The 18,114-nt window shown below is 36.8% G+C and overlaps 1 protein-coding gene across 8 annotated transcripts in view; it reads left to right on the forward strand.

Moving 5' to 3' along the window:
- Dmd (dystrophin) overlaps window positions 1–18,114 on the forward strand; it is a 1,920,150-nt gene that overhangs the window by 1,884,292 nt on the left and 17,744 nt on the right. For all 8 annotated transcript variants that reach the window (XM_036174407.1, XM_036174408.1, XM_036174405.1 and 5 more), the window contains 2 exons: window positions 5,929–6,172; window positions 7,008–7,131. In XM_036174407.1, the coding sequence (XP_036030300.1) occupies window positions 5,929–6,172; window positions 7,008–7,131 (368 nt within the window). The remainder of the gene's footprint in view (window positions 1–5,928; window positions 6,173–7,007; window positions 7,132–18,114) is intronic.

Raw genomic sequence — 18,114 nt, forward strand, 5'->3', positions numbered from 1 at the left:
GTGTGTGTGTGTGTGTGTGTGTATATGTGTGTGTAACTTGCAAGGGAGGAAAAGGAAGATTGTTGCTGTGGAATGAGCCCTTCTGAACACATCTTCAGTTTCCTAGAAACATTTAACTGATGGCTTGATAAATACTCACAAATTGGACTTAATTAATGTGGACAAGTATATACACCTGGTTCAGACCCAGAGGGACAGTGTATCTTGCTGAAAGAAAGTAAACTTAACTTCCATGAAGCTTGTACCACTGTTTTACCAAAGTAGATTGCTATAAAACGCACTTCACAGACAGCACTTGAAGATTGATTGCAATAGGGTCTCTGTCAGTACAGACTGATGATTCTATTCTTACAAACCAAAAAGATCAAGCACTGATTTCCTGAATGACTTTAGCTAAATTCCTGAAAAGTCTGTGCTATTTGGTACAAGGTAAATTTAAAACAATAACCTACTAAGAGTATATTAGATCTTGTTTCTGTCTCATTGTGGAATCCAGCTTTTTGACACTGAATTTTTAGGAAATTATGGCATCTCCTATTCTAATTTGGAGCACAAAACATTTCCCTAATGCTCAAACTCATTCATGAGATTAATTTACCATCTCGTACCATTCAGTGGAAAACCTCCTGCTTATTCACAGCTTGCATCTCTTTATCTTGCCTGATGAAATAATATCTATGAACAGCTGAAATCTTTCATCTTATTTGCTAGTTTCTGTAAGCAGAAGAAAATTATCAAGCTTCTCCTCAGTCAAATGCAGAGTACCCTCATTTGTAATTGTATTTTCAGGAAATCCTAAGGCATTGGAATATTTGTATGCTATAACATTGTCTGTATTCCTTCAAATGGCAATTTGAGTATAACCAAACCTAAGTGCAGTAGTTATAAAGGAAAAAATCAATAACAGTCTAAGTCTTTATACATACAGCTACATAAATCCTCATATAAGTAGGTTATAATAGATTCAAAAGGAGAAACAAGTGAGCCATTGTATTTCAACATTGCTCTAAGAAATTGATTAGCTGAATAGAATCAGAAATTTAGTAAACTTAGAATGTAAACAAAAGTAATGTTTGAATTATGAATACATACTGTCTTTTAAAAAAGGAACATACATACCTTTTTGCTGTTGTTTCAAGACAGGGCTTCTCTGTGTAACAACCCAGGCTGTCCTGGAACTCACTTTACAGACCAGACTGGCCTCAAATTCACAGAGATCTGCCTTCCTTTGCCTCCTGAGTGCTGAGATTAAAGGTGTGCGCCACCATGCCTGGCCTCATAATGCATTTTTAAGTACACATTTAAAAAGTGGTCATGAACTAGAGTTAGACTATATTTGGATTAGTATCATACAGTTATTCTCTGAATAAAATGAAACTGAATTGGAAAGTATACTAAGATGACTAGTAAAGTGGTTAGAAATATAAAAACTGTACCTCTAAATCACTGTTTGTTGAATTTAAAACTCACAAACATTATAAAAATAAGCAACTGAATTAAAGTTTTATATACATATGTACATATATGTAATTTGATACACAGAATGGAAAATGTATCTCAAATGTGCTTATTAAAAAATAGTAAAAATAAAAAGTAAGCATTATGGTGGCCCACATATATAATCCAGGCACTAGGGGACAGAAGCAAGAGGATCTCTGTGAATTTGAGACCATCTAGTCTGTTAAGAGAATTCCTGTCCAGCTAGGGCCACATATTGAAACCCCATCTGAAACAACAGCAACAAAATGTTTAAAAAAATCAACAAGAAAAAAAGTGAAATATATAATACTGTGGTCATAAAATATTGTAGATATAAGACAACAATAATGAGGAGCTTTACCCCATTGCGTTGTGTGAAAACTCAATTATATGAAGACAGTTCTTCCCAGTTTAATATCAAAATTCAATATAATTCAAACCCAAAAATATGATCATGGATTTTCATGGAATATGAAAATTTGATACTAAAATCATACAGAAGATCAAAGAGATTAGAATAACCTAGATCATTTTGAGGAAGAATGGAGTGGAAATGTGAAGCCCTTCTGAACAGCAATTGATGGGAAGCTGTGATGATCCATGGAATGGAGTAGAGAGCGCAGACCCACAGCTGTCTATTGATGGACACTGGATGTAGAGCAGAGGCAATGGCAGAATCAAACACAGTGAGTGGAGTTGCCATAATGTTTATAAATGAGAGGAAAGTCAAATCAGATCACGTGTTCACCTACACACAAAAATAGGTTTTAGAAAAAATTAAAGCTTCAAATAAAAAAGGTAAAAAGATATTTTTTAAGAACATGCTGTTTATGTTGTGTGTGTGCTGGGGATACATGTTGCCACAGCATATACCTGGAGGTCAGAAGACAAATTGTAGAGGTTGGTTCCCTCCACTATTTGACTTCCACTGGTTGAATTCAGGCCATCAAGTTTGGCTGCAAACTTTACCTGTTAAGCTATCTCTCTGAACACATGTTTTTATCTATAATTTTAACCTTTATTGAAAATAAATTTTATACAATATATTCTGGTCAGAGTTTCTCTAACCCCAAATCCTCCTAGATCCTCCCCACCCAACCAAACCCACACCCTTTCTTTCTCTCATTAGGAAACAAACAGGCAACTAAACACACACACACACACACACACACACACACACACACACACACACACATATTCCAGAATAGGGCAAAACAAACACACAAGCAGAAAATAAAACAAAGGAAAAGTACAAGAAACACATGCACACACAGACACAAACATATCCACACACACACAAATCCCATAAAAACACAAAATCAGAAACCATAATATAGAAGCAAAAGATCTGTGAGGTTTTAAAAAAATGCCCAAATAAAGCATTCTGAGTCAAAATCTTTCAAAAATACCATTGAGTTCATTTTGTGTTAGACATCTACTTAGGGGCATTGGGCCTGCCTTTAAGTGTGGTTTATATACCCAGTGACACTCCATTGGAAAAAATGAATTTTTTTCCTTTGTGAACTGTTGTCAATTGGAGATAGCTCCTGGATTAGGAATGGGGTTTGTATCCACTTCCTTGCTCTGCACTAGACCCTATCTGGCTTAGGACTGTGAAGGCCCTGTGGATGCTGCCACAGTCTCTGGGAGTTCATATGTGTGTCAGTACTACTGTATCTGGAAGACACTGTTTCATTGGTGTCTTCTATTCCCACCAACTCTTATAGTCTTCCTGCTTCTTCCTCCACAAAGCTTCCTGAGCCCCTAAGAGAGGGATTTGATAGCTATATCCCATTTAAGATTGGGTATTCCAGAGTCTCTTACTTGGTGCACATTGTCTAGTTCTCTGTATTTGTTTCCATGTAGTGGCAAAAGGAGGCTTCTCTGGTGATTGCTGAGTAAGACACTGCTCTATTGATATAGAAAGTATCATTAAGAGTCACTCTATTGCTACTTTCCTTCAGCAGAACAATTGTATTTGGTTTTCTCATAGGTGCATGGTCTATTTAGTCTTAGGTTCTTGGCTACTTGAGCAGTATCAGGCATGGGCTCCATCTTATGGAGTGAGCCTTAAATCATGTCAAATAGTGGTTGGGTGCTCCCACAACTTCTGCGACATTATTATATCAGTGTAGATCAAAGAGTTTGTAGTTGTGTTGGTGTTTACCTCATTTTCCCCCCAAGACAGGGTATCTCTGTGTAAAAATTCTGGCTGTCCTGGACTTTGCTTTTATAGACCAGGCTAGCCTTGAATTTACAGAGATACACCTACTTCTGCCTCCTGAGTGCTGGGATTAAAGGCAAGCACCACCACTGGCCTGGTTGGTGTTTACCTTTCTAGTTTGGTAGCACATAGAGTACCTTCCAGTACCATGAATACTAGTCAGTAGGGGTGAAGGCTCTAGGTAGACACCAGTTTGATTTCACTATGTTTAACGAATTATGTAGGTGTCGTCATCAGCAATAGGGCATGGCCCACACAATTTTAAGTTTTAGAATGTAACTGTAAGGAACATTATCTTAAAACAAAACCTGTGAAGAAATATGTTGAAATTTATTTTTTTATACTATAGAATATTCACAAAATTAACTGTACACCAAGAAATGGCAAGATGGGCTAGAAAGATGGCTCAGCAGTTAAGAGTATTTGTTTTTGCAGAGAACCCAAGGTTAGCTATTAATACTTGCATGGTGGCTCACAATCATCCAAGGGATCCAATATTCTCCTTTGACCTCTGCAGGCACCAGGCATGCATATGGTACATAATACGCACACACACACACACACACACACACACACACAATACTCTCACACAAAAATTAAATAAGTAAATCTAAAAAATATCATTACAGGAACTAATGTGTCCTATACATATTAACTTACAAAGATAGGCATCTATACTCTATGAAAACTTGAATAAGGAAAAACAATTCACCCAGAAGTCAGATCCTGCCTACAAAGCCTCAAAGTCTGCACATGTTGACCTAATACCTACAGCCAGGCTTTCCCCTTCCTAAAGGTTCCCAAACAGCACCAGCAGCTGAGTACCTAGTGTTCAAACACATGCATATGGGAGACATTTCACATTTTAATTTCAACTGCCAGTTATGGCAGAAGTTCAACTCATCAGTGATCAGAAGTGTGAAGATTCAAATGCAGCCATCAGCTGTCCAAAATGTGAATGTCTGCTAACACCAAGTTTTCTATAAGAATGTGGCAAATGGGAAGTTTCATTCACTAGTGCTGAAAGAATAAATTGATAAAACTATTTAGGAAAGTACTTTGGCAATATATGAAGATATTACAAGAACACCACCCCCAAATCCCACATCAAGATGTATTTTATAGAATCCTTTAACCCAATATCCAAAGAGACTGCTGTAAGGAAGTTCATTGCATCATGGTTTGTAATAGTGGAAAACTGAAAACTTGGACATATTCAAGCAACAAGAAAAAACCTTATAGCAATAAAATAACGAATCATTATGCACCAACATGGATACAGCTACAAAAATGATGTTGAAGGCAAAAAGCAACTCAAAATGGTATGTATATTCTTCAGCATAAAGTTCTTAAATGTAAGATTTAAGAACATGCAAAGTAGTGATGCTAGACTGAATTACATGTAATGACTACTTTTTTTCTAAGTAAAGAACAGGCAATAATAGCATCTTAATTTCAAGGTAACATATGACTACATGCATGGTTGATGGACATAGGATTCAGTATGGTACTATCTCCTTAGCAGTGATGCTGTGGAGAGAATGGGGTTGTACCCATTATGGGGTTGATAAGGTACATTGGGGTAGATTCAGCTTTGCCTGCTGGATTTTATTTCTTAAAAAAGAAATTGGAATGTGCAGGACCCTGGGTTCTATACCAGCATAACATGCATGCATGCATGCAAAAATTAAAAAACAATCCCCTAAAAACAAAAAGGTTTTGCAGAAATTATGGCAGGTGTTAAAATTATTAAAGCAGCGTGATGAATGCATGAACTACTCTGTGTGTGTGTGTGTGTGTGTGTGTGTGTAAGTGAGTATGTGTGTATGTGTGTTCTTGTATAATTCTGTTGACACTGATTTTTTTAAAGAAAATTAAAGTCTGAATTGAGGCATAAAATTTTAATTTCACATTATAAAGAAATACTTATAAAATGATTAAGTCTTCTGCTGCTTACTTATCTGAACATAGCACCCGTGAGACTATTAGTATGACATAAAAACTGAAAAACATCTCTCCTCACACACCAGTCAAAATCTTCCAATTTTGTTTTGTTCCTTTAGCATCGGTAAGATCATTCTCATATAAACCATTCATTAGTGCCTGTCTCTTGCTTGTTCTTGTTTGGTGGTGGTCAGATTCATCTCTATGCCAGTTATAGGAAAGCTGGTGATGTTATTAATTTTTCTTCCTTTCTTTTCTTTCTTAACCTCTGATACATATAGGAATCTGCAAGCAGAATATGATCGTCTGAAGCAGCAGCATGAGCATAAAGGCCTGTCCCCACTGCCGTCTCCTCCTGAGATGATGCCCACCTCTCCCCAGAGCCCCAGGGATGCTGAGCTCATTGCTGAGGCCAAGCTACTGCGTCAACACAAAGGACGCCTGGAAGCAAGGATGCAAATCCTGGAAGACCACAATAAGCAGCTGGAGTCTCAGTTACATAGACTGAGACAGCTCCTGGAGCAAGTAAGGCCCCCAACTCTCTAATACTGGCTAGTTACAGACTTTCCCTTTCCTCTTTTAAATCAAACTCAGAGAAAGAACTCACATGCTTGTTCTTAAACTTTAAAGTACTTTTCAATATTTGTTTGCCATCATTCTATCTTCAAATATGTTTTCAGTTTTGGTTTTGTTTTCTGTTTGTTTTTAACCAACTGGAAATGCATCTTATAGAGAAACGCCAGATTTCCATTTGTCCTCTGTAAATGAATTTTGACTGTTTAAAATGAAATTCTCTTCTTTGGAATTAGTTATATTTTGTGGTTTACCTTTGGGGTTTATTTCGTCTCCAAATCCCTAACACATAATTTAAAGATTTATACCTCCACTGGGAATATAGAATGATACAGATTCAGCATTAAAACAGAGCCTGGCCAGACAGACCCAAGGTTTCCTGAGCATTTAAAATTTTAAAACAGTGTTCTTTGTATTGTGTTACTAATATCTCTCAAGAATATGAACACTTTATTACCTTTTGGAGTTTTATATTGGCTCTGTTCTCACTTGGCCTTCTCAATCTTTTAGCCTCTTAATTTGGTGACTTATATATTGTCCTACCATATCTATATTTTTTTCTACATTTTTATAAGAGGACACAGTTCAAATGCAAACACATACCCATGGATCATAACAACAATAAAATACCCCACATTCCCCAATTTCTAGGAAGTTTTTAAGTAGGAATGATAATAACGTCTGAGTCCTGGGTGTCTATAATATTCCTATTTTTTGTCTATAGTGTTCTTATAGTTTTATTGAGTTTATTATGGAAAATAATACTTTTTTATGTTGCATACTTTAGCCCCAGGCTGAGGCCAAGGTGAATGGCACCACAGTGTCCTCTCCTTCTACATCTCTGCAGAGGTCAGACAGCAGTCAGCCTATGTTGCTCCGTGTGGTTGGCAGTCAAACTTCAGAGTCTATGGGTAAGTAGCAGCTAGTTCCAAAATGAGTTACTCTTAGTGTTTAAGAAAATTAAATTTTCTGTTACCAGTAAAAATCATCTAGTAAAATTTCTAACACTAGTGTCACACACACCTAAGAAGCCAACTTCCCACTTATTCAAGACAAAGCAGAATGGTACTATAGTTCCTGACAAGGCAAGGCTTGATGGCCAGTTGATATTTATAAAGGATTCCAAAAGTTGGAGTAGAGACCAAATCTATCCTGAAGAAGGAATAGTAGAAATGAAGGTATAAAGGTAAGAGACTTGGGCCAACAGCAAGAAGCAGCAGTAGTATGGTTAACTAAATAGAGAGATAGCATTTCCAATGACAGGTAGACAGAAGTCAGTCTGCAGAGGAATGATAGAATCACATTAAAGGGGTGTTTAAGTCATTTCATGCCAGGGAGCTTCTGAAAATCATATCACAGGTGAGACTATCTGAAAAGATATTTCTTAAAGGATATATTCTGAAACTGTATCTGCCCAAAGGAAAACTACTAGATGGATATACCAGTATTTGTTCAGGACCAAGATATTTGAGTTCTGAGGGTCCACCTTTGAGAGAAATGGAAGGAACCATCTATGTAACTATTCCATGTAAACAGAGTTTCTAGGACCTAGGGACTGACTGTAAAGTGTAAGGGAAAGAAATGAAGAGAAATATGGCTGTCAATATAGAGTGAAGCTTTTTCCCCTCTCCCCATGCTATAGATGGAATAAAGAGCCTTGAGCATGCTGGGCAAGGACTTTAGGACTTTACCACAGAGCTATACTTCCAATCCCATTATTGTTTCTAAAAGTTGTATATTGTTATTTGTGTGTATGTGTGTGTGTGTGTATATGTGTATGTGTGTATAGGTGCCTTCAAAGACCAGAGAGAGCTTTGGATCCCCTAGAGCTCCAAGTACAGGTAGTTGTGAGCCACTTGATGTGGTTAATGAGAACTGAAAATCTGGTCTTCTGCAAGAGCAGCAAACAAAACCATTGAGCTATCTTTCTAGCCCCCCCACCCCAGTAGTATAATGTTTGATTATTTTTGTAACACATTTGAGAAAATGGCAGACTGCTTGAATTAAAATACATGTCCTGGGATTTGACTTCTGAAGGATATGAGATGAGAAATATGTAACAAAGGTGTCTAAACACAATACAATGCTTTGGGGAAGACCTTTGGTCTTTTTTCCTTTACGTTGCTATGACAAAAACCATGAGCAACAACAGTCTAGGGAAGAAAAGGGCTTCAGTTTATAGTTTACAGCCCATCATTAAGGGAGGGTAGGGTAAGAACTCAAACGGGAACTTAAAGCAGAATCCACTGAGGAATGCTCTCTGGTGCACAGACCCACACTAAGCTGGCTTTCTTGTAAAGCCCAGGAGACCCTCTGCCCAAAGAATGGTGCTGCCCACAGTAGACTGGGCCCTCTTATATCAATTAACAGTTAGCACAATCCACCACAGACATCTTCACCAGCCAGTCTGTCTGAGGAATCCCTCAACTGAGACTCCTCTTTTAGGTGGCCCTAAGCTGTGCCATGTTGACAGTTAGAGCTAAGTAGGACAACCTCTAGTTGAGTAATTGGAGTGGGAAAGGACTGAGAAGTAGATACATCTTCAAGGAAGATATGCTAAAAGGATGAAATCTCAATGAGCCCAGTGGAAATGAAAGTTAATTACAGCTGATTAGATCACAATGTATGATTGACCATTTTCAGAAAAGAGAAGTTGATCAGTGAAAAGGAATGAGAATTGGGGAAAAAAAAAGAGAAACTTTTAGAACATTTTCTATTAGCTACTTTTCCCATTGCTTCAACAAATACCTGATAACAGCAGCTTAAGGGTGAAAGGATTTATTTTGGCTCTGTTTGAGTCTATAGCAGTGGGGAAGGTGTGAATGTAGAAGCTCGAGAAAGCTGCTCATGTTACATTCACAGTTGGGAAACAGAGAGAAATGAATGCAGGTGATTAGCTCATGTTCCCCTTTCTGTATTCAGACCAGAAACCCAGCCAGTGGAAAGATATGGCCTACATTTGGTCTTCCTATCTCAATTACCCCAGTCTAAATCTTCCTCAGAGACATGTATACATATTTATCTCCTAGATTGTTGTAGCTTTTGCCAAATTGGCAATTCACCCTCACAATTCCCAAGTAGAAATTAGGGCTCAAGAATTAGATGAATTTCTAGAGGAATTGGTAAGTGATTAGCATGGTCTTCTCTCATTCCTTCTTCATGGTGAATCTCTGCACAGGACTGGGTTCTAAGAAATATATAGTTGCTGATACATACATGACAAAAGAAGAGTAAAAGGAGGAAGCTATTGTTCAGTGTCATGAATGGCTATGACAGCACTTGTCCGACAATGCTCATTGCGTCTCCTGTGCTGTTAGACAATCACGTTTCATGAATGCCACCAGTATTTGACCTATTCCTTTCATTCCTCCTCACTTATGAATGAGTAAGCATGAATCAACCCTATGACTGTTTCTCTTTCCCGGATCCTAACCTAATTATCCTTGGGATTCCCACTATTTCCTGGAAGATCTTGATGTAATAACATACCTGTTGCCCCAGATACTCTGGAGCCTGACGTAGGAACATCAGTTTGAGAAGTGACTGAGCCACAAGTGACAACCACAGCTTAAAAACAACAAACACCCAAGTCAGTATTTATTCACAGAAAGACGTCTTGATTGTTCACACTCCAAGCCCTGTGTAGGAATCCATGCTTGAGATAATCCATAGGCTAGACTAAAGAGAGGCAAAGTGCCTAACAAATGATAAGGGCAGACAAATAAGGTTGAAGATATGAATGAGCTATAGTCATTCATTGGAAGGTCAAGAGGCTACAGTAAAGCTGGGTCTTGTGTCTCACACTTGTAATCACAACAGCTGGGAAGCAGAGGCAGGGAGATTGCTGCAAGTTCCAGGCCAGCTGGGTCTACATACCCTACGCTAGCCAGGGCTACAGTGAGACATCTCAAAAACTGAGTCAGGTAGGGAGAGAATGAGAATAGACAGACTGTAGTCAGAGGAGTGAGCTTGTGGAAATAAAAGTTGAATAATGTGGTATCAGGAATGAACATGGTTCCAAGCTCTTCTTTCATTTAAGCTCTTAATGTGTAGGTTCCCACTCAGCTTCTAACTGTGTTACCTGGAGATCATTAGAAAGGTTAAAGTACATATAGTTCATGCTGGGATAAGCCCAGAATTGAGCAATTCATCAGCAGGGTACTTAGACCATTGGAGTGATAATAGATATTCACAGACGTTAAAAAAAGTAGTCAAGGGCACAAAGAAGTTAAGTATGCCTGAGGAAAGAGAATAGTTGAAGAAAATCCAGTGATGTTCAAGAATCTGGAGCAAGGCAGAGGGCACATCCAGGTCCAAAGAAATCAAACCTTATAAAAAGCCAGAGTTCAGTTGCTCTCAAACAGAAGAAGATATGTTTGATGTGTTTTCCTGACTTTACTACACCTCAGTGATTTAGGACAATCTCTGTCAGATTCTCTTTGCATATGAGATCCGAATACAACTAATGGGTTGTGGGAAGTGTAAATGATAGCATAGAGCATGAAAAAAATACCGAACACCTTTGAGAAGTCAATAAATTCTGAAAACAAATGAGCTTTAGTATCTCTGTTTCAGGACTTTCCTTCTTTTTGAAGTAATGCATGAAAAATTAAATCATGTATTTCAGCAATGAGCCTCAGAACTCTGGATGCTTAGAAGCATTAATTATTTAGCTTGTCAACACCTAAGAGGCAGTATACCTGTTAAAGCACTCAAATTAAACTACACAGCAGGCTGTGGTATGGATGATTTGTAGAATCAGGAGTATTATGGCTCAGAACTGAATACTGGGATAGAAGTGCTATATGCCAACACCTGAATTAGAGTAAGAGGTAATTTGTCTGTGTAAAATTGATAGGATATGTTGCAATATTTGTTTTCTGAGAGAAAAGACTGAATTCAAAGTTACTGTTTTTTGTTGTTTTTGCTGTTGGGTTTTTTTGTTTTTGTTTTGTGTGTGTGTGTGTGTGTGTGTGTGTGTGTGTGTGTGTGTGTGTGTGTGTGTGTGTGTTTATTGAACTGTGTCAGCCAACTTTAATAAAGAGGACTAGGGCAACTTTTATATTTTGGGTTTTAAGCTTAGCCTTTTAGAGCTGAGCCATCGCTCCATCCCAGGGGAGTTTTTAAAATGATAGTCACAAATGTTTAAATAACTGTGATATGTGTTCTTGTACTGTGGACTTTTGAGATGTGGTAAGGATGGTATTGGCTAATTTATATTCTAAATTATTCTTTAAATACACAGCCCCAATGATTTTCTTTCAAGTGAAGTATGGGAGAAGTTATACCAACTGATCTGTCTAGAGAATTCAACTACAGTTGGCCCTCCAGATTTGAAAGTTCCATATCATGGACTTAACCAAGCAAATGTAGAAATATTTGGAAGGACATGTTCATTTGTAAGGAAAAAATAGATATGTTGGGTTCATTTCCTGAACTGAATGATAATAATATAACAACCAGTTTTACAACATGTACATCATATTATATTATGTGTTATAAGTAATGTAGAGGTGATTTAAAATATATGGGAAGATGCATGTTGTGTCTATGAAAGTTATTTATATAAGACACTTTATCATTCATGAATTTGGTAGCTATAGGATCCTGTCATCACCCTACCCCAGATACAAAGGGACCACTGTACCTCTTTAGAGCATAATGTACTTATCACTAATAAGTCTTTTGCATTGTATGATTCTATACAGTTGTTACTGGGAGATTGTGCTGATAGAATTTTCACTTTGTTAGAAGAAACAAAGAAACATAAATTTACAAAACTAGCTTTTTTACATTCCTGACCTCTGTATACTCACGTGTGTGCCTTTCTAATAATTCTTTATATCGAATAACTCCTTACTTTCTCAAACTTACTCTGCCTAAAGTAGTTTCTGCTTTGTTTATTTGAAATTTCTTCTAACATTTCCCAAGCATTTAAAAATAGTTTTATTATTAATATTAGAAATTTATGTTATTTTTTCCTCTGTTTTTTTTTATTTAGGAAAAACTCCAGATTTATAGCAAAATTGCAACTAATTCAACATTTTGCCGCTGTTATTATATATCCACTTATTTATGTATCCTTATACTAATGTTCTGTTTATATTGACATCTACTGATGTATATCTCTAAGATGACATACTATGCATATATTTATTCGTATTTTATGTGCATATTCAACATACTTAAATTGTTTTTTTGGCTTATTTTATTTTACTGACCCATTTAGAATCTGTTTCACACAAAATAACATTTTACCCAAAAGACTTGAAAACATGTCTTTCAAGATGAAAGATAATTTCTTACATACCCAATATAGAATTATTACTCAAGAAATAAACTTTAGGGGCAGTACTGTAAATCACTGGTAGAACTTTTATCTGGTATATATAAGACCCAGAACTCAATGTGGAGTACCACAAAATCAAATCAAGAGACTGTTGCTATGTACTCTGCAACTTCAACTGTGATACCTTCAATTCTGCCAATAACATTCTCTGTAGCTTTCATTATTATTATTATTATTATTATTATTATTATTATTATTTAGGATCCAATGAAAGGCCATGCTTTCCATATCATTGACAAGTCTCTGTAGTGTCCTTCAGTCTCAAACACTTTCCAGACATCTTTACATGTTTCAAGACCAAGTGTTTGTGGAATGTTCCTTAATTGGGATCTGCCTGCCTGTTTTCTTATGAGTATGTTGCTGCTAAATATTTGATGTGAAGTCACCATGCTTTTTCTCTTTCACTCCTTTCCTCAATTCAGCCTTTTGCCATCTTCTACCTGAACACATATACATACTGTCCTGATCGATTTCTCTCTCTTTGGCCTCTCTTTCCAAGCCATCTTCCAGATGTTTCCTGTTACTTTGCAGCTATTCAGGTTATATAATACTATTCCTAGCCTAAGGCCAGATTTGCCTATTGAATCAATTCTAAAATCTTTAGCCTACAAACAGTGTTTTTACTAACCTGAAATAGATTATCCTCTTTGTACACAGGGGATCTTCCTTTGTAACTTCATCACATATTATATGGTTTTGTCATGCATTACATCATATAATTTATTCTGTGTTACAGAAATTATTAGCATTTCTTTCCTCTTCCTAGAATTCCCTATAAACTCTTTAAAGATAGTTCCAATTTCTTGATCTTTTTCTTTCCCAACTCATTATTGTCAGAACAACAAACCTGTAGTAAAATGCTTTCTGACTTACTCTTTTGGAAATCACCATAAGCTAGCTAGCTATCTATCTATCTATCTATCTATCTATCTATCTATCTATCTATCTATCGTGTGTGTGTGTGTGTGTGTGCACATATGTTTGTATGCCACTGTATTAGTTAGGGTTTCTATTGCTGTGAAGAAACACTACAACCATGGCAACTGTTACAAAGGAAAACATTTATCTGGGGCTGGCTTGCAGTTCAGTTTACTCCAGCATGGCAGCAAGCATGGCAGCACACAGAGGTTTATCATCATGGCAGCAAGCATGGCAGCACACAGAGGTTTATCATCATGGCAGCAAGCATGGCAGCACACAGAGGTTTATCATCATGGCAGCAAGCATGGCAGCACACGGAAGTTTATCATCATGGCAGCAAGCATGGCAGCACACAGTTCTACATCTGGGTCTGCACAAAACAGGAAGACACATTGAGCCACGGGGCCTGACTTGAGCTTCTGAAACCTCAAAGCCCATCCTCAGTGACACACTTCCTCCAAGTTCACACCTACTCCAACAAGGCCACATCTCCTAATAGTGCCACTCCCTATGAGCCTATGGGGGCCATTTTCATTCACACCACCACAACTGCATGCATGTCTGCTGTCCTCAGAGGCTAAACGAGAGTGTTGAGTTCCCTGGAACTGGAGTTACAGACAGTTGTGAGCCATCATTTGGGTGCTAGGAACCACACATAGGTCCTTTGGAAAAGCACTCATTGCTTTTAATTGCCAATCCATCTCTCTAGCCCCAAGCGTAATACATTTTTGTGTAGACAGGGAAGAATTGCATATATTTAAGACATTTTAATTTGAGTATCTTTATCATAATTTAAGGCTGATCAACTAATAATCAACATCATCCTTTCATACCATAATTTACTAAAGAAGGTCTACATATCATATATAAAAGTGAAAACAACTGTTATTAATTAGGATATGAAAACACAATTGGTCCTAAATATACAGTATTAGATACATCAATATACTTTTACTATTGAAAAACTAGAGAGAACTAAGAAAGGTGAGATATAAGTAGCAGAATAATAACACATGAAATTGAAAGGGAGCTAAAGTTCCTCTGCAACATGGTGGACATATTCTTTTTAAAAAAAATATGTACAACAAAACAAGTTACAGGTTAACTATTACTATATCTTGATAGTTTTAAACAGAAGTAAATAAGAGAAAGATTTCGTGTTACAGAACCCCTCTCACTAGATCTATTTTGAAAAACAACTTGTGTTTCCTAAGTGGATCAAATGTATTCAGTGTCTAGTCATGGCATGTTGAGCATATGTGCTCACATGTATCCTCTTTTATAGGAAAAAGTAGTTTGCTAAGACATGGTGCCATATTTAAACAGAAAAAAAATTGCCTAGATACAGGCCAAAATTATAGAATTAAGGATTCTTACATTTATTCTACATAGGCTGAATATGTTCTGGCTAAAGCAGTATTTTTTTTTACAACAAGTAAACCCATTATCAGCCTTAGGAATTAGAAACAGGATATGAGTCAGGTAGGATATCATCCATTCTAGAAAGTTTGAAGTCAGCATATTTTTCAGAAGACTCAAAAGTATTGACATGGAAAGCCATGCCATTTCTGTGTTCTTCGGTTAAACCAAGTAAACTCAATTATTTTCCTCATTTTGCCAGTGATTAAAGGAAACTATTTTATTATACCACATCACGGTTCCACTTCACTATGACCATGACTTTTGTATTTTAAAACATTACCTTTCAATATTTTCAGTGATTTCTAAACATTAACTTCAAAATAAAGCTGGAGAAAATGTTAATAACCCCAAAAGAATTTGTAGGCATGTTTATGAAAATCAGTGTGGAGTAGAATCAAGTTGACCAGCTAATGTTAAGGAATTGGCGTGGATTCCCTTCCAATATATTGTTTGAGCAGGCAATAGTCAGTGAAATGGGGATAGTAAGAGGCAAAATTCCAAGTGGGCACAACTGATACTCAGTGTGCATTTTCTTAGCAATAAATGAAGAAAAATGTTAGTTAGCAAGCTTGTCATGAAGTATAATTAGAACATTCTGGTGTTGCCTTTTGTATTATAGCTTCATAGTGTATTATTAGGCAAATGGTAAATATTGGTATCTTACTGCTCTGGCTAATGAAAACAAAGTGTATCAGTTTTTTTTTTAACTTTTAATTTTAAAATTGACATGTATTTACTGTTATTTATGAGGTCCAGTATTAAAATTCAGTTCACATATATAATGTGTAATGATCAAGTTGTGAAATTGGCATTTGTATATCCTTAAATCTTATTCTTCTTATGTGTTGAGAACCAGTGAGTTATTGCAAGTAGCCACAAAATTTTCAAATTGAGCATTTCTCATTTATATCTGTTAGTAGGTTAAGGTTGTGCAGGAGCTCAGCTGAAACTCACCCTTGGTTGTGAGTTGAGTTCATGAATGTTCACATTGTCTCTCATCCTCCATGTGTCAGTAGGCTATCTGAACCATGTGTTTCTTCTGGCACACAAACACAAGGCAAATGCAACAACTCATAGGCAGTCTAAGCTTCTCTGCATGTCACATCTGTGAACATTCCATTCACCATAACAGGTCACATGATCAAGTGTACTTTCTTGGACCATGAAAGAGATCCCCTCCCAGCCTTTGATTACTCTGTGTATACTGGTACCCATCTTGTCCTATGAGCAAACCAAACACACTGACTGTCCACCAGCTTTGTAGTTGCTCCTCCTTTGTCTATTGCTCTATTTTGTCATATATCTGCATGGATCATACCTTCAAGTCTTTGGCTCAGTTGCATCTCACCCTTTTCTGAGTGTTCATCACTCCTTTACACACCTACGTAGTTGTTGAGTGCCTCTAAAAGAGGGTGTTGAATTCCCTGAAGCTGTATTGACAGGTGGGCGCCTTGAATTGAATTCAGGTCTCCTGAAAAAAAATGAGAAGCATTCTTAACTGCTGAACTATATCTCCAGCCCCTTGAATGTTTTTTTAGAAAGGCATTAAAAAAATCTGCCCAATATCTAAAAACACAATTCTAGTACTTTATTCTTAAAATATTTATAAGCATATATTAATTGTATAGTGATGAGGTTTTTTACGTCTGGATAAATATTTTGATCATATTCGTTATCACTCTTCTCTTGTATCTCTTTCCACCTCCTGCTCTCCCTCTTTCTAGTCAGTGGTGTTACATTCAGATTTCATTTAACTGTTTCAACTTTTCAGTATAATATGATATAGAGTATATTAGGTGCTAAGAATTCTTCAGTTAGCCTACTTACATTTTCTCCTGCATATATGTGATGGATCTGATTTCAGTTCTTACAAAGAGGTGAGTTAAGCCATCTTGAGAAATCTGTAGAATGTTAAAAAAAACCTGAGGTAACAGAATATACTTGTTTATGTATAACTAAGGATTCATCAGGTGTTCTAAAAATATTAAAATGATTATTAGATCAACATCTGAGTGCATGCAAACCCCAATACATCCAAAAATGTTTAAATGGATAGAACTGTCACTGTCACAAAAGCTTACTATTAAAAACAAGCCAGTTTTGCATTTGAATGTAGATACTCTTTTTTTGAGACAGGTGATAGTTTATCTGTAAAGATGAACTTAGCTGACACCATTAGCTTATACCTTACAGTTTGATTCTTGAAGTCATTCAAGAACACTACTGCCAATCACATCATTGAACTGTACCTGGGTTTTAACACAGCACAATGAAGTTCCTAGAACTCAGGTATGATGTAATTAAACTGTCAGATATATTGACACCAATGCTGAATGTTTCTGCTCGTTCTGATTTAATCTGTAAGACATACTGTCATGAACATGGACTTGCTGCTGTTGAAAATGCCTCACCTTTCCCATTTCAACAAAAATTTGCATCAGTAATGGAGCAAAAAGATGTAATTGGCCCTGCAATTGGTCAGGGTTGTGTTTCTTCTAGTAATATTTTATTCATCCCAGCTTCACCAGATAGTAAGCATTTAAAAATGCAATAATAAGTGAACTAGAAATACTAAATGCCATTTTTTTTCTTTTCTGAAGATAGAAACTTAAAGTGTGTGTGTATATGTATGTCTATGTATATGTTCACACATGTGCATGTATGCAGAGAGAAGATTGTAAGGAAGAGGAATCCAGTGTCTTGTTTTACACCTTTATGACCTCCATTCTCCACTGCATCTTTTCAAAGAGGTTTGCTCTGGCATGAGACTCACTGCATCAGAGGCTTTTTATCCACCGCAGCGCCTTAACCCTTCATTCTAGGAATGACATGCAGACTCATGTCCACCTAGACTACGATTTTGTCTTAGCAAATGATCTTTCTGCTCGTGCTTTAAAAATAAGGTTGGAAATACAAGAAGCACTGCAGGATTAGAGTCTCAGCTGAAAATCCAAGTGTGGCATAGACCAAAGGAAATGAAAAGAATATGTAAATCATGTCATCACTACCTCCCTAGTCATTTCCAAGGCACATGTGAACCTGAGCTGTCCTTAAGCCCCTTCATTATTTCTGACTTGCTTGAACAAGGCCTGGCTTTCAATGGATGTAACGATGTACTTAACAAACAGAGCTTAAAAAGAAGAATTTTCATGATTGGGAGTTTGATTATCATGAAAAACAACTTTCAAAGAACCTTCAAAAT

The sequence above is a fragment of the Onychomys torridus genome, chromosome X (assembly GCF_903995425.1).
Source record: "Onychomys torridus chromosome X, mOncTor1.1, whole genome shotgun sequence".
Classification (NCBI taxonomy): domain Eukaryota; kingdom Metazoa; phylum Chordata; class Mammalia; order Rodentia; family Cricetidae; genus Onychomys; species Onychomys torridus.